The 26,373-nt window shown below is 37.5% G+C and overlaps 1 protein-coding gene across 1 annotated transcript in view; it reads left to right on the top strand.

The window, feature by feature from the left end:
* Positions 1-23,244, top strand: part of PAPSS1 (3'-phosphoadenosine 5'-phosphosulfate synthase 1) — a gene marked incomplete at its 5' end in the record, with an annotated part of 38,504 nt that extends 15,260 nt beyond the window's left edge. The window contains 7 exons of the mRNA XM_080343724.1: positions 5,361-5,474; positions 7,413-7,524; positions 8,081-8,286; positions 9,298-9,433; positions 10,869-11,137; positions 14,672-14,901; positions 22,373-23,244. Of these exons, the coding sequence (XP_080199850.1) occupies positions 5,361-5,474; positions 7,413-7,524; positions 8,081-8,286; positions 9,298-9,433; positions 10,869-11,137; positions 14,672-14,901; positions 22,373-22,511 (1,206 nt within the window). The 3' untranslated portion in view covers positions 22,512-23,244. The remainder of the gene's footprint in view (positions 1-5,360; positions 5,475-7,412; positions 7,525-8,080; positions 8,287-9,297; positions 9,434-10,868; positions 11,138-14,671; positions 14,902-22,372) is intronic.
* Positions 23,245-26,373: the final 3,129 nt, after the last annotated feature.

Raw genomic sequence — 26,373 nt, 5'->3', positions numbered from 1 at the left:
TCTTTGCATGTAAATACAATAGATACTTTGAAGTTCTGTTTAGGGACCTAGAATGCAAGATACTGGTATCTCCTAAAGCTACCTAGACTGAATTATATGAAAAGTTCCTCCCTCCCCTCCCACTACGCAACTGCTTTCAGTACTGTACAAATCAGGGCTTGCACACTTTTTTGAATCAGAAGGCTTGTGTAGCTTTTAAGCATGATAGATTTGGCTTTCAATCTGCCAAAATTTGCTAATGGAGTCAGACAAGCCTAGTGCGGGTGTTTGGCTGTAAATATTTCATTGTTTTTGTTCTTGTTTTCCCTGCCAACAAATAGAGCTGATCTAGCCCACTGCGCAATATTTAGCCCAGACACTAATTTTTGAAGAAGTCATAGCTCAGGAATGCCACCTTTCTTGTCAAGGAAGCGCAAAAGCATACAAGGAAAGAGTTGCATTTCCAGTGGTAACTTTAAATTTTAACTACCTTTGTATAAAAGTCACATCAGCTTGTGACAGCTCTGTGAGTACCACACCCCGAACAGGAATTTGGTTATGCACTTATTTCCACTGCTGTTTAGATCAGTCCACTCTGATTGTAGGTGTAAACTTCCTGTCCCTTCTTCTGCCTCGCACTCATCCCCCAACAGTTACAGCCAAATTATTATCTAAGCTTAGCACTATACTTGTATTTGGGAAGGTGGTCCTCATGAATTATTATCTAAGCTTAGCACTATACTTGTATTTGGGAAGGTGGTCCTCATGATATGTTATGGTACTGATTTCCTAGCCATATTCACACAATTCCCTGCAGTTGTATTAAAATTCTGTATTTTGGAGCAGTGAGAATTTTGAGCAGAGTAGAAATTAGGGGTTGCTCTTCATTGTTGCAGTTTCAAAGATTGTTCTCTTTGAGGCTGGTGGTTCCTGGAAAATGTGTAGAAATGGATTCTACGATTCTGCATATCTGTGGGTTTTTTTGTTTGTGTGTTTTACACCTCTAAGTATACTTCAGCTATCATTGTAACAACACAGTTATTCTCTCTGGAGCAAAGTTCTCAATCTTGTCTAGTTCCTTATCACTTACCAAAATTTCATGATAAGGAATACTCTGTGTGATCACCTTGTTCATCAACATGAATTATAGCAGGCTCTAAAACATCTTTCAGTATTTTCTTTTTTACTGAGAAACTTGCAAACATGGGAGCTTAGTATTTTAATGTCTGGCATTCATGTAGAGAAGGCATTACAGGTCTTTGGCCCACTTTTTTCATTATTTGACTGTAAATTAGGCAGTAGAGTTTATTTGACACGATTATATCCAGCTAGTAGCTGGGTACTGAATCATTATTTCGTGTGAAACTTTGTTTGCTGTCTCCTCCTGCTTTCAAAATATTTTGAGCAGAAAATTTATATGAATATAACCATTACTTGTTTGGACACAGTGTTCAAATACCTACAGCGAAAGGTAACTGGGTGGGACTAACTGGGATTCATAAGACAAAGTGCAGACCATGGGGATTTTTAAAATGGTTTATGATATTGGAACTAAGTGTTTGTATGAAATACAGTACGATGACATTAACTTGCAGCATACTTACCTTTTAAATTTGATATATGCTCACATATGGAATAACTAATCTTTTTGATAACTAAACAAAGTATCTCTCTTCCTAAGACACAAGGAAGATACAAGCATTATGAAACCATGTGCCTGTGCAGCAAAGAAGTCCAACTCCATACCGTACTGTAATAGCAGGAGCATAGCCAGCAGGTTGGAGAGAAGCAATCCTGCTGTTTTATGGGGCACTTGTGAGACCGTATGTGGATGCCACATCCAAGTTTGTGCCCTTCTCCCTCACCTGGTAGAAGACAGACACTGATGTACTAGAGTGAGTTGAGCAGAAGGCCACCATGATGGTCAGGGGCTGGAGGATGTCACTGTACAGGGAGAGACTGGACTTGTTCAGCCTAAGGAAGAGACAACTAAAGGATGACTTGTTGCTGTTTCTGGTATCCCAATTGGAAGGTATAGAGAGGACTAATGAAGACTTTTCTCAGAGGTGTACAAGGGTAGGATGAGGGCCAACAGACATGAAATAAAATCTGGGAAATTCAAAGGTGACATAAGGGAATGAAACCTTTCACTCTAAAGATGATCAGATATTAGAACAAGTTGCCCTGAGAGTTTGTGGGTGCTCCATCCTTGGAGATATTCAAAACTTGTTGGCCAAGTTTTTGAAAAACCTGCTGTACTCAGACTAGTTTTGAGCAGGAGGCTGGACTAGATGATCTCCAGAGGCCTCTCCATGATCCTGTGGTAAGGCTGATAGTTATTTTGTGTGAGCAGCTGGAGGAAAAAATAAACATGCGCTGTGTAAAGGATGTGCAAGGTTGTACTACTAGTTTTATACGGTTATAGAGAAGATTTAAAGGTACAAGAATAAAGAGGTAAGCAAGAGTGAGCAGAAACCAGTATAAGCATTTAAGCATAATTAAAACAAACAAACAAAAACAACAAAAACAAACAATCCAAAACCAAACACCTCAGTGTATTAAACTTCTCTAATTCCCACATCAATAAAATGTTTTGGTTTTGTTTTGTTTTTTTCTCATGCTTAGGAAAGTAAGCAGAATTTCCTATATTTTAAGTTATGGATTTTCTGGTTTTGAGGTATGTGTGCTTTGGTTGCGGTTGTTTTCTTCTGAAAATATACTAATGAACGTTATTGAAATAGATTTCGGTAGTACAAATTGTTAAAAAAGCATGTATAATTTTTGAGTTATTATTAAAGAACAGATGTGCCATCTAAGCTAAACATGACTTATTTAGATGCAAGCAAATGTGTAAAGGGTATCTTTACACATTTGAGAGAAACAGCAGTGTATGGCTGGGCTCAGAAATTTGGCTTGTTTGCACAAGCGGAGGAGGGTTTCTATGGCTCAAGTGAATTTAAGATGTGATAGAGCACAACTGATGGGCAGAGAAAAAGCCCTCTGTGCAGAAAATTGTACCTCTGTTTAAATCATGATTGTTGTACTTGTCAGTTTTCCCCATACTCAAAGTATTGACAAACTTCCCTGCAAGCTGTAGGTACTAATACTTCAGTGATTATAATAGTCAAGCAAATTTTTGGGTTTTTTTACATATCTAAATAATTCAGTGGCCTCACACCTCAATTAATATGAACTTATGAGACTAGTCATTCAGTGATTGAAATTGGATGTCACTTCTGAATGCCCTTTTAGCAGAAACTTGCTTGATGGCCCTTTCTTAAGAGACTGTTGAGGATGTTGGCCTCAGCAAAAAACCTACCACCATAGTTTGTGGAAGCACATTCCCAGAAAGCATCTAGTTTATTTTTTTAATTATTTTGTCATTATTTATATGAATGCTTTTGAGAAATAATAAATGCTCATGAATATTGTGTAATTACAATGAACCTTTGAGTAAAGTTACTACCGTAAAGTGGTCACTAGATGGCTTGCTAGCCTAGCATTTTCCTCAAATTCATACAGTTTAAAGACCTATACATTCCTCTTGTTGCTGTGTTGTTGGTGGGGTTTTGTTGGTTGGTTTTGGTTTTGTGTGGATTTTTTGTTTGTTTGTTTAATATTAAATCTAAGATATTGCTTTAAATACCATTTTTATGTCTGCAAGGGGTTATAGATTTATTAATCCTACAAATTCTCCGGATGTATGACTCAGTGTTGCTAGAACTGTCTTTAAGCTTTTTACATCCTTATAGTGAAGTAGATCGTTAACAGAAAATGCATTATGAAACCTTTGTTTTCTCTATTGTTTTGCCAGTTAGTGGGACACTAAAACCAGATTAATATTTGAAGATACCTTCTTAGTCGGTACATTTATTTTAAGCTTTTGATGGTTTGTAAAATTAGGACATTTTAATGAACTGGTGTCCGGAGGGGAATATCTGTGAAGCAGTATAATGTCTACTCAGTCATTACACTTTGCTTGTAAGGTCTGCTCTTCTTTACAGCAGGAATTACCTTTATTTGATTCTGGGCTAATTGCTGTGATAGGAGTCTGCTGCAGCTCAGGCGGAGAAAATAGAAGGCACATTTTGCCTAACTTACTGTCCAGTAAAATCAACTTCCCTAATGATGTCTGATATGTTATGGATTGAGCTTTTTCTGATAAAACAGAATTTCTAATTGCTAGTTCAATTTGTTTTCCTCTTGTCTTTTGAGATACAAAATACGTAACAGCCGGTGAGACTCACTGTGCCTTTTTACTCCTGCCGTTATTTTATCTCCCTCTTGCTTTTATCCTCCCACTCCCTTTGTTTTACCTTCCGTGGAGGTAGTGCTTAATGTCCGATAAATGCTTGAATGCTTGGGCAAACTTTGTGTTGCCTACAGTCATATCTGTTTACTCTGGGCTGCATATGCTGGAAAAATAAAGATAATTTCTTTATTCTTGTTATGGGTCTGTATATACTTTGTTGTAAGGGTGAACTACTTTTTTTGGGAAAAAAAAAAAAAAAAAAAAGTAAAGCATTACTTTACAAAATTTTCCAAAACTCTGAAAGATCTGTTTTAAAAAGAGCTATCAACTGCTTTTCACTGTGTGTTTTTTTGTGTGTATGTATATGGTTTTTTGGTGGTGGTGGTTGGTTGGTTGGTTTTTGGTGGTTGGTTGGTTTGTTTGAATATCAGTGGAACATTTGACTGGAATTTGACATTTTACACCATCCTTTATCAGAGGAGACTCTTTAAAGAGATATTCTAAGGTATTCTGGTTATAAAACTAGGTTTTCTTTCATCGCATATATGTGTATATATGAACATATGGACTCACATTTAAGTGTTCTAAGTGTTTGTATATATATTAGGACACTGGTGTTATATCATTAACTGTAGGTAGTTCATTTAATTTGGACTTCAATATTAGCATTTTCAGTTGAAGGAAGACTTTTTTTAACCTCTGTGTTACCATTTCTAATGTATGTTGTATAGTGAATGACTTAAAAATGCTGAGTCTCTGATTTTTTTTCCTTCTTTAGCTAGTATAAAAGCATAGAGCCTTCTATTCTGCTGTAGGTAATGTAGGCATTAATAAATTACGAAAACTGCACTTAATTCAATATTTCAATATTTCCTAGATAAATGTTATATAGGGTACTTAAGGTTTAGAAAAAAATGTCAAAATGTTTTGCTTTAGTTACGCAGCCAGCACCTTGGCTAGCAATATATCATAACCTTGGAACAGTGCTGGCTTTTAAATGAGTAAGGATTACTAAATGAATGAACTCTTGCTACAGTGTAGTGCAACATCATAATTTTACTTCTTGGCCACATGTTCAGTGTCCAAGAAGCATTCTGACCAAACATTAAGTTCTGCTTCTTTTACACAGGACATTGTACCAGTGGATGCCTCTTATGAGGTGAAAGAGCTTTATGTGCCGGAAAACAAGCTACAGTTGGCCAAAACTGACGCTGAGTCTCTGCTGACCTTGGAAATAAATAAGGTATTTGTGTTCAGTTGTCTTATTCCTAAAGTTGAAAGACAGTTCAATCTGTTGCTCAGCAGAAGTAGATATAGTCAAAATACCTGTACTGTTACAGAATGTATCTTGATATACTTTTTCCATCTTTTCTTGAGAGAAATCACAGCATCTGTGTTTTTTTGATCACTTACTAGAGATAAAAGTTGAATCTTGATAATTTCATAAAAAATGTCTGGTATAATGTTACTTAGTTTATCCCAAGAGATTAAATTTACAGCGACTTCCTCCCATGGCTCCCTCCCACCCCATCCATGGACTAAACCATGCTTGACATGTCTTGTATGAGCAGTTGCTTCTAGAAGAATTACTTATTTACTTTTTTACTTTACTTACACAAACCATTTCATTTTGAAATGTAATGACCTAGAAATATGAAGGAAATCAGTTACTGCTTCTTGATTCTCCTTGTTGGTAACCTTCAGCTGAACGATAGTAAACTTAGATACTAGGCTCAAACAGTTACAAACTTAAGTCTACTTCGGTAGATTTTTGGTTTTGTGTTTGGTTTGGTTTTCTTCTGTTTAGAACATCTTCGTGCTACTTCTCTAGCTTCCAGCAGAGAAGATGTGGAAAAGGATGGATCAACTTGATCAACTCTTATTTTGGTTAAAGGCACTATTTTCCAACTCAGATAAATTAGACAAAGCTACTTCTGGCTGTGTTTCTGTTCTACCTCATCATCTTTTTCTGAAGAACTAGGCCTAAACAGAGATACAATGTATGAGTTGTTTCACTGGCTTTTTGATAGTATTACTAGACCTTTAAGCTAAGTGTTTGATTTAGGAGCTGACTCAGCTCAGAGTTGAGCATTTGCAGTAAGTAATTTGACTTTGAAAGATTGAGATGACATACTAAGCACTGAATTAAATAGTTTTAAAATTTGCGTAGCCCTCTGCTACTACCAAATTTTAATACTTCCTTCCACTGCATCTTGCTAGACTCCTTTCACATATGTGTCTGTAAAACTAGTTATTGCTTTGATAAGAAATAAATATTTAAGGTCAACATTATTAAATTCATGTAATATCCTGTTCTAAATTGCTCTCTATCTAGAAGAACAAATCCCTTCCCCCTCCGTCCCCAGCCAATGGTTTGTTAAATATCAAGCAAGTATATAACGTAAGCTTGGGAAGAAAATGTGTGTCATACTTGCCTCAGCATAAATTAAACAGTGTAATAAAATTAGTCATGCTCTTTGCAAAAGAACCTTGCACAAGCAGTCTGTCCTTGTCAAGTACTTGACCAAGTCTTAGTAATACACATGCAGAAATAATAGAGGCCACACACTAAGTGGTAATGTGACTGTTTAAATGCTAAGGAAGGAAATTCCCTGTAGGCTGATACCTATTAAACTAAAATAAGTACTAGTCCCGAGATCATGTTACTTCTGGATTGTCTCACTAGTTTCTGCAATAAAACCTTTCTATCTAATCTGTTTTGAGATTAGACATCTTAGTATTCACCCCTATAATTCTGATAATTTTTGTGATAATTGTATGTGTTGTTTTTATGTTTGTTTGTTTGTTTTTTTACTTCTTGGCTATCTTGGTTAAAAAATAAATGCAAGTGGGATTCTAATCCCGTTAAGATGAACTTTATCAAACATTTAGGAATAAAGTTTGTTGTGTGTTATTTTGTTTATTTGTTGCTTGGGTTTTTAACAGATGGGAATTTGATCTAGTGTAGGGATAGTGGAACAGTGAGGCACCAGTTGTTTGGGTTTTTTTCTTACTTGTAGAATCATTGAATTTGTTGTGATTAAAAACTGTAGTACTGAGAAATATTCTGTTTATACTGTCCTGCATTTTATGGGTAGATCATGATCTATTGTGATTCATATCTGATGTCAATCATTAAGCAACAACTTTCATCTGTTCTATTTTTCCATTTCTTTACAAGGTGGATATGCAGTGGGTGCAAGTGCTAGCAGAAGGTTGGGCAACACCCCTGAACGGTTTTATGAGAGAGAGAGAATACCTGCAGTGCCTCCACTTTGACTGTCTCCTCGATGGTAGGCTAAAACTTAGGATTAATTTGCTCAGTTTTACGAATGCTACTTCTAAAATATTGTTGATGCTTAGCTTCTTAGTGGTGATGTGATAACATGTTATCAGGCTCACGCACAACCTGAGGTAAGAGAATAGGATATTACAATAATCAGTTTTAAACCTGATGGTTTTATTCTTTTTACACCTACCATCATGTCAGAGTTTGAATGTTCTGTCTTTTTGCCTTTACAAATTTTAGTTTTCAAATGCTTTCATTTTTGAAGAACATTTAAACCTGAAATGCACATTTCTAATTTGTTTTGAAGAAACTGATTTTAGAGTTCAGAATCTCAATTTAATTGCTGTTTAGCTTGGTGTGCTGAAAGATTTGGTCCATAATAGCATTCCGTAATAGTAATGAAGGAAAGAACAACCCTTGTTAAAATAATTCTTGAGCTACCTGCTTGTGATACACTTACATCCTGCACTGTAACTTGTTAGGAGGGTAGATTTTCATAATATCATTGATGACCATTACTGAGGATAAGGGTGTGCTTTTTTTTTGTCTTCACTCTGCAGGGGGAGTTATTAATCTGTCAGTGCCTATAGTGCTAACAGCTACTCAAGAAGACAAAGAAAGACTGGACGGGTGTACAGCAATTGCACTGGTGTATGAAGGTCGCCGTGTGGCCATTCTCCGTAATCCTGAATTCTACGAGCACAGGAAAGAGGAACGCTGTGCTAGGCAATGGGGAACAACATGCAAGGAACATCCTTATATCAAGGCATGTGTTTAAAAGTTGAAAATCCAGTCCTTTTAGCTGTACTGTTTATGGAGCTGCAAATTAAGTGAAGTTGATTTATGTGACTGGTGTATTTCGATAGCAAAACAACTTTGAGAACTAATTAAAACATTTGAGCAGAAACAAACGTGAGAGGTTTTTTGTTCTATGCGGCTGTTGAATAGTCTGTACTTAGTGTGAAAATCTAGTGTCAATATGTACACATGAAATGAATTTAGAATTTGCTGTAGAATCTGTGCTACAGAAGAGAGAACTTTGCCCTCTAGTGTGCCTAGGAAACACATCCATCTGTGTAGCCAGATGGATCATCAAAGCTCCTTAATCAGCAGATATATACATTGTAAAGGCAAGAAAACTTCTATTCTGCCTGCATGTGGAGCATGTGAGAACTGCCTGATTTGGATGCTTTTGAAATAGACCCCGTTTCTGGAGAGTTCATTGTTTAACTCTCTGGGGAGTTGTTTCCAATCCATTGTGTTCCGTATGTTTTATTATCTTGACCTTACGTGTATGTCAGACTGAAATATTCTAGTTGTAACATAGTTATTTCATTGCTGTGTCATTTTGCAAGTTGGCGTAAGTGTTGCATTGGAGCTCTGCAGAGCCCAAATATGGTTCCTTTGATGTTTGTCTTTATAATATCTTTTTGTTTACACCTGTGACAAAATCACATAAAAAGAAATCAAACAAACTTCAAATTGTGAGCTTTCTCTTAAAAAGGGAAAGCCTCTGTATTCTAAAAGTATCTGTGTGACTAGTAGTTATATATGTGTGAAAACTATGGATTTTTTACTTCTTTATTAATGTATAATCAATTTTCTTTTTCTTTTTCTCTTTTTTTTTTTTTTTTTTTAAATAATTGATGTTTCACTTGAGACTCAAAATTAACCTGTATCTCTTCCTTTGGTAAAGATGGGCTCCCATAGCAATGCTCTAGATACTCAGGAGAAGCTGACAACCAATCCTAACAAGGATTTTCGTTTCATTTGTTAGATGGTTATGGAGCAAGGGAACTGGCTTGTTGGTGGAGATCTACAGGTCCTTGATCGTATTTATTGGAATGATGGACTTGATCAGTACCGTCTCACACCAGCTGAACTTAGGCAGAAATTCAAGGAAATGAATGCTGGTGAGTAATTTCTTCTTGTTCTGTTTTTTTTCCTGCAAAGTGCCTGCTGCCTCCATACCAGAGGGGCTAGCATTGTTTCAAGGATGAAGATTTTGAATGTTCTCTTAGGTGGCATTTTTTGCCTTTTACTGGTATTAATTTTTATCATCTCAGGCATTGCATTGACTAAATACACAAGAGAAGCTGATAATGCCTGAAGTTCTGAATTTTCTCTTTCCACGCATGCTAGACATTTTCCTAATGCAAGAAAAGATCGTGTTAAAATGTGGTAGAACGTGATTTAAAAATTGTCAGGTTTGGCTAAAATCATAGAGGAATGGTTGCGTGCTGAGCTTTGATTCTCTTCTATTTTTAATTCTGTTTCATGCTACTTCTGGGGATCAAAGCTTATGACAGTAATGCAAGCAGACTGGTGCAAAGTTGAATTCATCACAGTTAAAAATTGTGAGCCAGCTGCTAGCTTTATATTGCAGAAGAAACAAAACAGTTTTTCTCACTAAAGCAGTTATGTCAGGCAGATAAATAAGAGGCTGAGTAGTGTCATAAAGCAGAGAACATACTGCCTTGGTTGTAGCAGTGAATGGCAGGCAGCTCCTAAGCACTTCTAAGTGTGAGGGAAGAGATTAATATCAAGAATGCGAACTGAGATTGGTCCCGAGCTCCTGTCTTTTTTCAGTGTGGTCAGTATTTCCAGGATCTGCAGGTTTCAGATACCACCCTTGGTTTATGTAGCCCTTAAATGAATATATTTGATACCTGAAAAAAACCTGTTCCCTAGATTTCATTGGTTCCTTACTGGAAAACCTTGAAGTTATAGTGATTTTGCTGTTTTGCAGTGTACCTTGGTTCATCTTAATTTGCAGAAGGGAGAAATTCTGATTGTGTAAGGGATTTTTGTCAAAGGGTTTGGAATACATTGGGATAGCAATTAGCCTTGATTTGCTCTCACTGTACATAAACTCTACTGAGCTGTTTCGCTGAAGGAAACTTACTATGGCACATTAAATCCCCTTTTATTTGTTTTGTTGCGAACATGTCCATTTATTCTCCTGGTTATACACTGAGCCTTTAAGACAGGTGGCGTAGTGTGATTTCCTCTTAGAATTTAACTTTATATTATATGCTCATGCAAGTGAAAAATCCGAGGATAAAATTATAGCTATTGGAGAAGATGGAGTAATTCTGTGGAAAACTCAAAAAGGAAGGAAGCTTTTTTACGTTTTTTATAGTACGGTTGTTTTTATTAGTTTTGCTTATTGATTATGATTTTATAATAATTAATAATATTTTAATGACCTCTTACTAATACTATTATACTTATTCAATAGAGTTCTACAGGAAGATTGTATTGTTTGAATATTTTTATATGGTTGTACAACTCCTGATAAAATAACTTGCTTTCCTTATATTTTTTTGTCTCTTTTTTTCTCTGTAGATGCTGTCTTTGCATTCCAGTTACGCAACCCGGTGCACAATGGACATGCTCTTTTGATGCAGGATACTCATAAGCAGCTTTTGGAACGTGGTTACCGGCGCCCAGTTTTACTCTTGCACCCACTTGGAGGCTGGACAAAAGAGGATGATGTTCCTCTCATGTGGCGCATGAAGCAACATGCTGCAGTGCTGGAGGAGGGAATCTTGAATCCAGAAACAACAGTGGTGGCTATATTCCCTTCCCCCATGATGTATGCTGGACCAACTGAGGTAAATGCATCAAGAGTTTAAAAGAAAACAAAAGCCCTTTGATGATATTTTGTGCTATGCCTGATGTTTGTGCATTGTGTTTTTATAAATGGAGAGAGGAGACTAACTGTCCTTGGGAAACCAGACTGTAAAGGCTCCCTCTGTCAGCAACCAAAGCATTCTTCTATGAAGAAACTTCTGTATTGAAGGATTTTGCTGGAAATGGTGGGAGACAACATTGGGTTTATGTGCTCCTTTCTTTACACTGATAAGGGTATGATAATGAGTTAATCCTTCCGCCTTGTTCCGGTCTTTTTCAGAAGGAATTATAAGATCTGTTAACATACCAATTAGTTGCCCTGAATGTTAACATACTTGAGTTTGCGTCCAGTTCTGGGTGCCCCAGTTTAAGAAGGATAAGGAATTACTGGAGGGAGTCCAGTGGCAGGCTATCAAGATGATTAGGAGCCTAGAGCACCTTTCTTATGAGGAGAAACTGAGAGTTTCTGTTCAGCCTGGAAAAGAGAAGGCTGAGAAGGGATCTCATCAACGTTTATAAATATCTCAAGGGTGGGTGTCAAGAGGATGGGACCAGACTCCTTTCAGTGGTGCCAAATGATAGGATGAGGGGCAACAGGCACAGGCTGAAGCACAGGAGGTTCTGTCTGAATATGAGCAAAAACTTATTTACTTTGAGGGTGCCAGAGCCCTGGCCCAGGCTGCTCAGAGAGGCTGTGGAGTCTCCTTCTCTGGAGACATTCAAACCCACCTGGACACCTTCCTGTGTAACCTCATCTGGGTGAACCTACTCAGGCAGGTGGGTTGGACTGGATGATCTTGAGGTCCCTTCCAACCCCAACCATGCTGTGATTCTGTGAATTTTTATGACTGTTAAGCAAAAAAGTTTGTGTGCTGGAGGGCTATATCCAAATTAGAAAAAAAAAAAAGGCTTTGTATATTTTTTGGCAAACTTAATTCAGAGAGAATTGTTTCAAGGCTTTTGTATGAAATAATTATTTGGCAACACTTTATTTAGAAGCCAGGTTTTGGTTTGGATTCCCTAGAGGTTTGTGGGAAGCAGCAGAGAGCATAAATGCTCTCATTTGAGAGCAATTCTTTTAGGGGTTATTGGTTCTTCATCTCACTACTTTTTTTGTTTTCCTTTTATTTTTTCCTTTCCTATTTTCCCTCCATGAGCTACAGGAAGTTCAAAATCTGACCAGCCTCAAGAGGTTAACTCTGTGGTAGCTTTTTGGTAGACAGGAGGTCTCACTGGTGGAATTAAATTAGACAGGTGTTGCTTATTTTCTGCTGGCCAGTTGGCTGATCAAACAGAGCTTGCACTGGCTTTCAATCCAGAGAAAAAACTGTAGTCCATATTGAGTTGAGGCATGTGAGTTCCTGTAGGGAATCTTGTACTGTTCCCCATACACCTTTTGTGAGAATTAACAGAAATCTTCTGCTTCAGTCTTGTATTCAGGATCATATAAGGAGGAACAAAATTCACAGTTCTTATTCTGAACAGAATGAGATTTCTCCTAATCTATATGGCATTTCCAGTGATCTCAGAGTGCAGCCTCACAGTAATGTTTGTAGCCAAGTAATAAAAGAGACTCTTCCTTTAACAATTTTCTATAGGTCATTTAAAAGACAGTGGTACCAGTTTTGTTTCTTGTAGCACAAGTGCTTTATAGAACAGCAAGCAGCTGTTAGGATGGTTATCTACAGGATGGATGTGGCCTTCCAGTCTGTAAAGATTTTAATGGACATGTTTCATAAGTATCGGTTTAGCATTTGTGTGTTTTTAACATTCCTGATAATTACCTTGGAAGTAAAGAAACTGTTCTGTAAGGGAAAATATCAAAATGCAATAAATTCACCTGCTTAGGAAGGTAAATATATTCTGAAGATGTATAGAAATGGGACAAGGGTTACTAGTTTTATGTCTTAAACATGTGGTTTACATTGTTGTAAATTGTCGTAGTCAAATAGCTTCACTTATTCAAAATGGAAGTTCTTGCTGTTACCCAAAAGACAACATGAAATTGAAATTTCTTAACTATGCTAGAATAGTTTCAGAAAATATGCTGCTAACAGCTCTGGTATGCTGGAATTTCATGTGTATGGCCCACTCTGTGCTTGTAACATAAATAATAAAATTATTAGCATCGATACCAGCATCCAGATGCTTCCTTAGCATCGTGTATGCTTGAATAGCACTGGAATCTGTTATGTGTAACGTCTGGCTGTGGTCAAGATGATAACTGATACCAGTGGCACTCTCATAACTCAGGACTGGTTCCTAATTTCTTTATCTGACTACTGATTTACAGAACACTTGCCATGCTGGCTGCAAAATTTCTCCTTGAATGGTTTCTATAATGATTACTTATAGAACTAATGCAGAACTAAAAATTAGTTACTACTTTGAGAAATCACTTTTGAGTTCTTGCCTAAAGCTTATTAACATAGAAGAGCATGCACAGTGACTAAAATATGAAGCACTGTGATTTTAGTTTTATGTGGAGATTTGCAGTAGACAGAGGCAATTCTTTTTGGAATGAAATCAAAATGTATCCATCACATCATCCATTTTATTACAAGGTATTGTCAGAACCTTTTGTCCTATGATTTGTGCTTTTTTTTTCCCCTCCTGCCACCTATTTTTTTTCTCTTTAGTGTTTGACAGATGTTTTGACAGTTTGTTTTTGTTTGGTTGGTTTGTTTGTTTTGGTTTTGTTTGTTTGTTTGGGTTTTTTATTCAACTTGTGAAGCTATTTTACACTATGTAGTTACTGAATAGGCCTCTCAGTTTTGTGTGAAGGTAAGGCTGCAGATATAAGACGCTACTGTTACGTACTTGCTGTTTTGTTTTGTTTTGTTTTGTTTAAGTCTTCTCTGAATATCCTTAGGCAGATACTAAGCTATATAGATGTAGGACAATTCTTTTAGTGGGATTATTCCCAATATGAGAACATATTGACATTTCCTGAAGTGCTGTGTCTTTGTTATATAAAGCAGTGTAATAGTTGTTTTATTTGTCCTGTACCATACAGTTAAATTTTCTTTAACTATCTTATCTTGTATTTCTTCCAGTGAGATGTTTGGCAGCTTTCTGTTGGTCACCGTGGGTTTTTTTTGAGAAATTACTGTGATTAAAACAGAGCAATATATGGCTAGATCCCACTAAGGTTCCCAAAGCAGTTGCTTTTGCATTATCTTTTCCTATAAAAGGAAAGAGGTGGAAGGTGAGAACATCAGGAAGAACTGACCTAAGATATGGATGAGCTCTGTCTTTCTTGCCCTCATTATACTGTTCCAAACACTGTGCTGAAGTAACTTTTGAAGTATCCTAACTTGTAAATGAAACGGAAATAGTATGTCTTAGCTGTAAGTTTGGTGGTGATTCTCATAACTGATTCGTTGCTTTTCTGTGGCTCTATAGCAAAAATTACTTGTCATTAGGGAAAAAGTGGTAACTATATGATGCATGCACATTTCAATGATATTGTGACCTTTTTTCTGTTAACTGTTTTTTCCCTGTCTCTGTTCTAGGTTCAGTGGCACTGTAGATCGCGCATGGTTGCCGGCGCTAACTTCTACATTGTAGGGCGGGATCCAGCAGGGATGCCACACCCTGACACTGGGAAGGATCTGTATGAACCAACCCATGGTGCCAAAGTGTTGACAATGGCTCCAGGCCTCCGAGCACTGGAAATTGTACCCTTCAGAGTTGCAGCTTATAATAAGAAAAAGAAGTGCATGGATTATTATGGCTCTGATCAGTAAGTTGTATTTTTGTTTTAAGACTTCTTGAGCAATAGCTGCCTTTTACCCCCCACCCACATTAAAAAAAATGTTTTTACTTAACTTCATTTTGCTTGAAAGATGGCAGTGTTTAGATGTGGGTTTAGATCGTGAATGCAACTTCAGCATGATTTGGGTGTGGTTTCACAGCACAACTAACATCCAGCTTTAGCTGCCAGTGGAAGCTCCCCTTTTCCTCCCAGGTACTGGCGCTGCTCTAACTCTGGAATTTTGGCACAGATAGCTAAACCCACAGAAAAAATATTACTAGTTATTAAAATAGTAAGATTAGCTTTCTGCTGGTTTATCTTTCTAAATATGCTTCTGAGGTGTCAGGTATGCATCAGATATGATGGAAGAGAAGCAGTGAGAGAGCACAGCAGGGAGAAGATAGTGGACAAGAGAGGGTGACAGATTGGATTATTGTTAAACAGAGAAAATAGCTAAAAGATGCCCTTGGTCCATTGTATGTCCCAGGGTTTTCAGCTGGTGGTGGTTGTTGTTTGTGTTTCGTGTTTGTTTGTTTTTTCCCAGTTACAGTAAGGACAGGTAATTTCACCTTGTGCATGTTCCAGTATTATTTTTCACTCATGTCCAAAACTCGCTGTGTGTATTGCTGTGGTGCCAATGAGTGGGACTGGGAAGATGGCTTGTCATTTTAGTTTAAGCCGCTTTATTCAGATTATTGCACTGTACTTTTGTTTTACATCAAAATGCAGTTGAATTTAGTACTGAAACACAGATTGTCAAACAAGGTGTGTTTCTAAAAAACCCTCTTGTTTCTTATACTCTGTTTCCTACTGCCTATTCTGACTACTACTGCCTGCTCTGACTGTTTGCTACTGAAGAAGGATGTCTGTACAACACAGTTAATCTTTGAAAAGATGAAATCAGCATGGGATGGATTGAGCTGTAAAAATGAACCCACCTGTTATCTCTTGTTCTTCAGCTGCTTATGCTGCAGTTACACTGAGTATAAAACTCTCCAAGGATGCCACTGTGGCTTGTGACAATCAACCAATCAGCAGCTTGTGTCTTCCCATTAATTACATTTTATTAGTAAATAGTGTGCTGGCTTAACCTTAATTGCAAGTCGTGTAACTGCTTTATATTTCAGCAGTAAATTCCAAGCACCTGAGTTAGTCTGCCTTTATTTTTAAAAGCTGCAAAGTGTTATCTCTTACATAAATAAATATAGCTTTATGGTATGTTCTTCTGTTGTTTAGGAATCATAAGCAGAATGATAAAGGCAAATCTGTTGAAACCTGACAAGAATTAAAATAGTTTCACTGTGTATTACTCTACAACGTCCATATGTGTTTAGAAATTTGATGATTTGGTACATTGCAGATGTTTTAAAATTGCAGCTAATCAGGGAGGCTTATTTGGCAGTTGTAGTTCGCTCCTGTTGTTCTTCCTTCCTTCCCTCTCCCTCCCATATAGGCAGCATTCCAGCATAAGGTTCTCCTTAGTGCTGTGAAGCTTCTCTTTGGATGGCATTGCAGCAGGTTTTCTTTTTCTCAAGTGAAGCTATGGACAGTAGCATCAGGTCAGACCTATGCCCTGGTTCATATGGTATTTTCATCAGGAGGGATAAAATTGGCGGGAATGCTACTCACAGCATATATGACATGAAAGTCTTTTTCTGAACTTACTGCCTCTTAGCCAGCTATTGAATATGTCATTACCCTTGTGCCTTTTGTTATTTGAGATGCATCTTGAAGTCCTCATTGCTGTGCACAGTAACTAGATTGTGATATAAATATTGCTAGTTTTACGTAAACCTGTGTACATTATAAGGTTCGAACAGCACTTGTAGCACATATGATAGTTATTTGTCCTGTTTGTTGTCCAAGTAATTCAGCAAGTTTTGGAAGATACACCTTAAGTTAGAATAGAAAGGGAGTAGCAACATGAGAGGCCAGTATTCCCATTGCGTGGAACAGAAAATCGTTTTAGAAGAATAGTGATTCTATGATCATTGATACTGTACTCTTAGCAGGATAGATTTTATTTAGATCAAGGGGAGTAAAATTATATTTCTGTCCTTAGCCAAAGCGAATGATAAAGAAGTTCTCTGTGGTTACAGGTTTTGCCTTTTGTCACACACCACATTATATGCATCCTGTCATCCTTCCATCCTGCCTGTGGAACCCCTTAGTTTTTCTGGTTCTGTCACTGTCTTGTAAAAAAGACCATGCTGCTATTAGCATGCAGTTTTGTCGTCCTGCTGCCAGAATGTAAGATCATTTGTCCTGTCCTTCCCTAGTTACTGTTTGTGAGCTACAGAGTGGACTGGAGTGTGGCAGCAATCCTCTAGATGGCAATGCAGCCACACACAGACTCCCTGAAGAGAGAGCGGTTATTGCTCCTGCTTGCCATAGACAGAACACTGTGGTAGGCTCCAGACACAGTTAGAGCTTGGGTGGGTGCAGCTGGCTGCATTTCGACATAGTCCGTGTAATGTTGAAAATGTGGCCGACTCCTGGGCCATGTGGTGTTTGACTCTGTGAGGAGGATGGCAGGGAACAGAGGATTGTCTCGAAATATGAGAGGATCAGGACTGGTAGAAGAGACTTGGATGTGAAATAGTGGTGTTCATGGAATTCTTTACTGAGCCTACCACTTATCTGGTGAAAAACACAGCATGAAAGTGTGGGGAAGAAAGTTATGCATGACCTGGTGTCAAACCTGGGAAGCATCAAAAAACATACCACTGGCCCTGCCTCCAAATTGGTTGCAAAGGCCCTTTCTTCTCAGGTGTGCTGCCTGTGATTCTAAAAGGTCATTGTTCTTAAGGTCTTCTGCTCCAAAAGGTGTCTGCACAAATGTACTTTTGTGGAGTTGATACAGAAGTTACTTCACTCTTCCTTTAGTATCCTCCAGAGTGCTTGCTGACCTTGGAGCATCAGTAGACCCAGTATCTCTGCTTGGGAACAGTGTGGAGAACATGACTTTGGGTGTCAGAGCCTCACGTTGCTGGTTAACAGTGTTGAGCTGCTGTGATGCTGTGTTGGAGCTGAAGTCACCAGGCAGCAGGTGTTTCCAAGGAAAGGCAGAGATGTCCTGGTTGCATTCAGGGCTAATCATAGAGCATTGTGTGTGTTGAAAGGGGCTGTGAAAAGACTGTTGTAAAAGCCCTTATAGTAGCTGCACAGCAATTGTAGTTGCAGAGTGGTGCACAAAGTTTAATTTGTAACTTCAGTCAAGCAGTGTACACACTTTAAAATGTTAAGACCTGTGAATAACCAATGACTTGAAACTGTATTTGTATTTTACCTCAGGAAGCCACCACAATTTTTAATGTGTTTCTTGGATGGCTTAGAACTAGATTTAACATCTCATGGAACTGCGGTCTTAAAACTTCTTTTTCTTTGGAAATACGTTATTTAAAACTAAGATTTAGGAAAGGGTTTTGAGGAATGCATTTGAAGTGAAGTATAGCAGCACAGGTAGAGCTAACTTCGTTTTATTCTCCCTTTGACCAAAATGAGGATAATACAAAAAAATTCCCTTTTGATTGTTACTGAAGTCAGATAACAAGCCTTCTGGGGGAAGCTTGAGCGTTTCCACTTGCATAGAATTCTAAAGAAATATTACATATGGAAACTTATGAATATTGGTACAGTCCTTTGCTTATAATTTTCACCTTTTTAGATTTCCTAGAATTTTGGATTAATAATTGAATATGTCCAATCATGTTTTGGAAAGGAAGAATTCTAGCTATAATGGAGAAATTGAAATTAATACCTGATCTGTGAACCACTGTTAGACTGAAGTGTAAAGAGAAAAGAATCAAAGAGCCAAACAATCATCAAAGAGCACCACCACCCCTCAAAAAAATCTCTATCCAATGCTGAAATCCCTTCAAAAAACGTCAATGTGTTCCTTCAGCCAAAGAGGCCTCTCAAACAGTTACCACAGACAAGTGTATTTTGGCATTGGTGGCTTAATAATGGTGGTTGTTTGGGTGAACAGAAATTCCCAATTCTTTACAGAAGATCAGTCCTATAAAATGCAGCCACAGACTGCTGCTGTGAAAAAACTCAATTAAGAAAGGAAATTAGTCTGGCAATTAAAAAAGCCACAGCAGTGTCTGGAAAAATTGGTTTTGTTTTTGTTTTTTTTAAGTTCTGCAAGAAAACGGCTGAGATCATTTTGGCTAGAAGAAACCCATCAGTAAGGTTACTGGAGCAGTATCATGCATTCTGTAAAATATTAATGAAACATGGGTATCTGTGAAGAGGAGAGATTTTAACTTTATATAGTGTATTCCCAGGACCTTGAATATAGTTGTCATGACAGATTTAATATTATCAAATCATACTTACAGAACCGATGTTCCAACTAAGTACATACTGTTCTCGAATTTGTGTGGTGTGATACCTGATTTTTTTGAAATGGTGGCAAGAGGCTGAGATAAGCATACTTGACTGTCCTTAATTTAATTATGTGAAATATGGTTTCTCAATTAACAGTGAGTGTCATAGCATTCTAGGACACTATGCCATGGAGCGAGTACCAGTCTCAATGTAATATGTTTCAAGACTGGTTTTCTGTTGACACATTTTTGTTCTGGATTTATTTCTGCTTTTTTCCTGCCCTCTTTCTTTGGAGAATGCTTTCAATTGCATTGGCACCGAATATTATGTCAATACGCTCACACTCAACTGGTAATAAAAGGTCAAATCAGTGTTAAAAGCATTTGCTAGCATACAGTGTGGCTCAAAGAAAGCAAATTCCAGAAGCCACTGAATAAAGATTTCAAAGGCACTTAAATCCCATGCTCAGAGAAGGCTTGGGCTAAGTTTAATTGAGAGTCATTCCAAATCTCACTTGAGAATGCAGTTTGGATGGGTTTGCCATGTATATTTCATAGCAGCTTTTAATGGTCAAATGTTTCCCCCTTTTATGTTCTGCTCAAATCCATTTTATGTAGAGTAGCTCCTAATAGCCTCAAAATTCACTGTGAACGAAATTGCTTGACTCTTCTTTCTCATTTCTTGTTCCACAAAATTACTAATACTGATAAATTTTATTTCAAAATGCTCATGGTTAATATCACACCACAGTGCCGGGACTGTTAAAGTATTTCTGCTTAGTGGAAATCTCAGTTTCTGATATTCAAGAGATTTGATTTTTACCATTAGTAAAGACAATGAATATAGAGTGGATATTCAAATATGTTTTAGGTATGAAGGTGGAGATTAAACTGGGAACAATAAAATTGCAAATGCCATAATTTTTTAAAAGTCAAAATTTACTGTGTTTTTTCAACATACAGTATATATTGCCAAAGCTCCATTTGAGTCACTTTAGTGATTACTAATTAAGGTAATTTTTTTTAAAGAAAAACCCATTCAAAACTAAGTTCGGGATAAGTTTGCTCTGGTGGAGGGACTGGACTGGATGATCTTTCAAGGTCCCTTCCCATCCCTAACATTCTGTGATTCTGTGATAATGAGAGAGCATTATAAATATTTTTGTACTTTTTGATAGTATTTTTGAAACATTTCTAGAAATTGTGAGTTACTGAATGTAATATGTTTCTTAAATGATCATCACTCATGTTTTTCTTCCCTTTTCTTGTAGTTCCTGTAGATCTCCTTAGCTTTTTTTGTGTTTCTCTTTTTCTTGATATTTCAGATTCCTAGAGCCGCTTTTTATGCAACTAGGGATAAGAAGAACCTAAAGGAATTGCCAACTTATATGGCAAAGCTAAATATATTGTCTTAGTGCCTTTATTTCACTTGTAGGGCATGGGAGGAAATTGAGTGTTTTTCTGAAAACTTAACAGGCGAGGAGGGGATAAAGCAGCTAAGATTTTTTTCTTTATGCTCTAACTCTGGTATTGCTACCACACTGTGGAGAAAACCACACATGGAGAAATTTATAGGACTTGCTTTACTCTTCCTGATCATCTGAAGGCTTAGTATTTTTTTCACTGGAATTAACCAGGCTTAGCACTTCCCTGCATATGTTTTATAGAAATAGGTCTTTGCAAGAACTCAAGTTACCTTCAGGCAGTGTTAGTGAACAGTAGGCATCTCTCTGTCAAGACACAAAAGTTTCAGGTGTTGTTTATGAATAGCAGTGACATAACCTTGGGCTTACATCAACTTTAAGTTTTCATTTTTATGTAATTTATGTTTTGTAGAATTGAAGCACAGTTGGGTTTTTGCCTTGTTGTGACACTTCAGGAACCCACAGTCCCAAATTGAGAGCAATAAGAAAAGAGCATGTATGGCAGTGCTGCTGTGTAAATGCACACAATCCAAATCAAAAAGTTATGGGGCTAATGGTGTTGTGAAAGGAACTGTGGAATGCTTTCTTCATCTTGCTGACTTCTATACCCTACTGAGCATAGCTCAGCACTTACAGCCAAGTTCTGCCCTCTGATATGCTCACTTGGCTCTTGTTTCTGTTTAAGGCATGTGCATCTGAGATCAATACTTGGCTTTTATTTCAAACAGTAAAGAATGAGTAATGCATACATGTTGCAAATGGAGCAAATGGCATAAGTAAAATTGCATATTTAATTTAAGAATAAGTTTTTGGTTTGGAGCATTTGGTAGAACTTGGGCATTCTTGTCTTGCTTTTACTGTTTCAGTCCTATGAGGAGTAAGAGAGTAACTTGTGGAGCTTTTGCTGCTTATGACCAGATATCTGAGAAGTTAGTATTAATTTAGATTGTCATGTTAACAATGATAAACAATCCTGATCTCTGGCTTCTTTTGTGCATTTGTCCAAGTGTATTCCGTTTTTTAGGGAAAAATATCTTTAAGGGAAGACATTTTTGCTATTCCCCTGCTTTTTTCTTTATTTTGAACTGTATGTGCTACATTATTGACATGCATATGTTTGTACATGCATGCTCAGTGACTTGCGATGGCCCAGCTGCAGAAGCTGTGAAGCTTGCCTCTAGATGCCGAGGCTTTTACTGTCTGTGTTCTGCGAACTGTCCTTCACTGAGATTTCCTGCAGTGTTGTTTTTTCCCATTCTTTAGTGGCACTGAAATGACCATCTTCATCCTGCACATAGAGCTGGTCTGCTGCCGTGGCAGGGTGAGGTGCAGAATAGGATGGCTGCTGTTGCTTGGCAGAGAGCTGAGACAGGAGGTGGAGAAGATGGTTCTCTCTAAACAGCAGTTCCCTGTTTCCTCATAGAGAGCAAGCCAGGTTAGATGGAAAAACAGGCTCAGTTCAGTCCACAGGCAGGAGTTACCTAAGCAGAATATTGTAGAGGGTGTATGTTCTGGATATTTACTGGCCAAGTATCTCCAAATGACAGTTACTCTACAGTATTATACTCCCAGGAAGAAATTTATGAAGTATCAAGGAAGCAGAAGGAGCATGAGCAAGTTTGCCTGTTTTTAAAATATGTTCTTTTTTTCTCCACTCCCTTGCTCCTCTCCCTTTCTCCCTCACCCCCACTCCTGCTCTCTCAGCCACGAAGACTTTGACTTTATATCGGGGACCCGCATGCGCAAGCTGGCTCGAGAAGGACAAAACCCACCGGAAGGCTTCATGGCTCCTAAGGCTTGGACTGTGCTGACAGAATACTACAAATCCTTGGAGAAGGCTTAGGCCTCTTATTAACTGCAGATCAACCTTTGACGCCTGATTTATTTACAAGAAGGGGACCACACAGTCACCGTTCATGTTGCTTTGTTGTGGTGTCTGTCAGGAAGTTCTTCTCTGAAAACAGACTCTTTCTCCCTAACTTAGCTTCATTCTTTGCCTGTCCTTATGGGTTCTATTATGTCCTGGCACCTAACTAGCTGCTGGTTTTAATGTCTTCTTTTTTATTACAGTTAATATTCTTGCAGTAGGTTTTTTAACTTTTTTTTTTTTTTTTACATTTTACTGCCCTATGAGTTCTGCAGCTATTAAATAGATGCGGCTTTTTTCATATGTTATTTAAACTGCTTGGTAGTCTCTGGTTTTAGTAGTCTGTAGGAGAAAATGTAATGGTTAGACCCTTAATTATGGATAAATTATCTATACATTGAAAAAATTAAGTAAGTTTTTAAACATCTGTACAAGTGTCCTCATCTTTATCTCATCATCATCTCCAGAAGTACTTAACATTAATTTCTTACTATATATAATCAAAAAGCAGAGTTTTTAATGTAGCTTGATTAAACTTTTTTGCTTTCTTTGTTTAGTTTTGGAGTTCATTGAGTTGTCCAGTGGTTCTTTTCTGTTGTAGACTTGTAAAGATGGCCAAGTAATGAATGAAAGAAAATCTCTAGTTTTCACTTTGAGTTAACTAATGTGGATTCTTTTTGGTATATGCTTGTTGCCATAAGTGTCAGTAGGGAACATTTTATTTTATTTTATATAACTTGATGTTTTATGGTTCCAGATATACTTGTTCAGCCGACTACAACTTTAAAAGAATTATGGCAGACCAACCCTGAGTTCATGTTTAATTATTGCAATTAAAAATAAAATCTTTATATCTTGGTATTTCCTGTGATACAAATGCTCAGTCTTGAGGTTAATTTTCTGGCTGTTTTTTTCAAGCTCTCCAAAAATTAATCTCCTTCTCTTGGGTCAGCTTTACTTGCTTGAAAGAAAAAGCATATGTTCTTCTTCTAGTATTCTTCAAAAATCTTGAAGTTGTTCAATGTAGTATGTGAAACATTAACTGCTAAAGACAAACATAAAAATGAAAACTAAAACACTTCTTTAAGCGTTAAGTAACACTGACTTATTTGGTATATTTAAGTAATCAGTAGAACCCCTATTAGCTAGAAACTGTCTCATATCCTTCTCACAGAAACTTACTTTTCTGTTGTTAAACAGTGTATATAGGAGTAACCAGCTCAAAATTGGTTTTAGAATGTTAATACTGGCCTGTTAGTGAGCCTGGATAAAGCATATGTTCATCTAGACTTATTATTTGGACGAGGAGAAGGTTGTGATGGGGAAACCTGTGTAATGAATGGGGTGACTGCTGTGTGCAATCATTGTTCACTTGTTTACAGTAATATTTAAGACAAATGCTTTGAGCATTACTTCCTTCTCTTTTCTTCCTCTGTCTCTTTGAAGAAATGTATAAAGTATCTTTTAATAGCATTTTTACCTCTTATACGAAGTAAGGCAGGAAAAGACTTACTAGCAAACCACAATAATTACTTGAGCCTGTGTTTTAGTAGTGTAAAACTTATTTCTTCAGAATTGCTGAACAGATTTTCTTCAAACTTGGCTTTTTTTTTAGATTGTATAAATACACAGGATGTGCAAAATCCAGAAGAAAGAGTCAGTTCATCTATATGCAGCTGTTCATGCAAAACTTAGGTTTAACTATGAAGGTGAACAGGAGTTATCAGCTGCTAAAATGGGATTCGCTGTTGGAAGTTGGAGTTTGGACTCTTTGTTGCCAGGTTTGATTCTTCTGCTGGCTATGATGAAAGATAATAAAAATGTTTTGGCAGAATAGCGAACACAGGTGAAAGTCTACAAAAGTTAATGTTTTAAAAACACTACATATGCTGAATGAAGTGCGGAAAATAAGTAGTAGTGGTGAGCATGAACGTGAATCATCCTGTAAAGTTAATTTAGAAGCAGGAATGCCTTCAAGCAAATTAATACAGTGATAACAAGCAGATCTAGTTTTCGTACGTAGCTGGTTTGATACTGAGGCCCTGTTACTGTAGTGCTTCTGGAAAGCATTCCTTGCAAGGCTCTGCATTATAGAAGCTTTCAGGTTCATTCTAACTTCAAGCCAACAGCCACGGCGTTCCCAGCATAATGCTGATTAGGAACATGAGCATCTGGTCAATTTGTGGGCAGGACTTGCTCTATGCAACAATGTTTTCCTGTAGCATATGAGTTTTCATTGTAGAGTTCAAATTTTTCCTCTTGTCTACAGCTGCCTTATTTAAGGAAGCTGTGCTTACAGGAAAGGGCTCCCCCAGAAATTACAATTTTGTTAGTGTCTCTGTAGCTTTTCTCTGCCTTATCTCAGTGGGTAGCATCATCAGTTGGCCAGTCCTAACATTCTGTTTTTAACAGTAGGTTCAACTTCAGTAGGAATGCTGTACCATTTGAGGCTTTTCTGAGACAACAGTTGGGTGTCTTCCAGGAGGCAGCAACAGGACTCAGGAGGTAATGGTTGTTGCACCCAATGCCTGTCTTCACACTCCCACTCTGTCACCAACAAACAACGACCTCAGAAATACACCCTACAAAAGTACTAATACTCTATAATCATATGATGAACGTGATTATAAGCAGGACCTAACTTTCCACATAGGAACATAAAAAGCCCCATTGTCTCATTTCTTCAGTTTCTAACACGACTCTTCTTTACTGGAAAAATACCAATATGTACATGAATCATTAATCTAAGCAGTTAGATAGGTGTGTTCTTTTCTTACAAAGAACAGCAAAATCAAAGTTCCAAGTATGGACCTTTTCCAAAGGTCATTTTGCTTTAACAATCAAGAGGAGTTTAACTCTGTTCATTATGGTGAAAAATGTCAAAAAGTGTTTATTCTGCCTCTACATAGATTGACCTTATAAACGGTTCTTTACCTGCTACTTTTGCACAGGATAATATATGACTCCTGTGCTTTTTGTAGTCTCAGGATGATTATTCACTTCTAGCTGATCATTCTGATGTGTTTGGCATGTGATGTATGAAAGTAACAACACCTTTGATCCGTATGACTGATATAAGGACAATCTGGACCCAGTTTTCCAACATACAAGGACTGATGAGGTAGGTAGAGATTACCAAAACCTAATCCTTGGGTTAAATAAATGACACAAAATAACTACCTCTCCCCAGGTGAAATGATTAATTCCAAATGACTTTGATTCCTGCAATACTTAGAAGCAACTTAAGAAAAAGGCAAGTTTTTTTGTAAATAATCTGATGGCTGAGAATTCTGTTTACCTATGTGAGCGCCTATATGCCTGTTTTAGACTAACATGAATATTCAGAGTAACTGCTCAAGTAAGGATCTGTGAGTTGCGATGGAAAAGCAGTAGATGCAAGCTAAGGATGCTGACTTCTGTCTGATTTTTTTTCTTTCAATAGGAGATCTGAGCACTAACAACTCAGTAATATATCAGATGCGAAATGGAAAACGTAGACTAGGTCACGGGGCGTTTTTAGATGTAGCTTGGAGCTAACGAAGCTTCTACATCTGGAATAATTCAGTAGAAGTCAGAAGAGGGAGGAAATGAGTGGATGTCTTGGCTTGATGGTGATGGTGGTGGTGGAGATAGAACAGGGCTACCATGAGCTGTGTAGCCAATACTGTAATTGGCTTGAGTTTGGGCCTCCGTTGCATTTCATATTTCCTTAATTTCAAAAAGTTCCACAGGTGGGTCACACAGCAGATTAAACTTACTGCCTTTCCAGCCTACAAAAGAATAGAAGTTACTTTGAGCATCCTAACCAAATACTAACAGAGTAGTCCAGATCCTTTTC

The sequence above is a fragment of the Nesoenas mayeri genome, assembly GCF_963082525.1.
Source record: "Nesoenas mayeri genome assembly, chromosome: 4".
NCBI classification, from domain to species: Eukaryota; Metazoa; Chordata; class Aves; order Columbiformes; family Columbidae; genus Nesoenas; species Nesoenas mayeri.
This window is presented reverse-complemented; position numbering and strand designations above follow the sequence as displayed.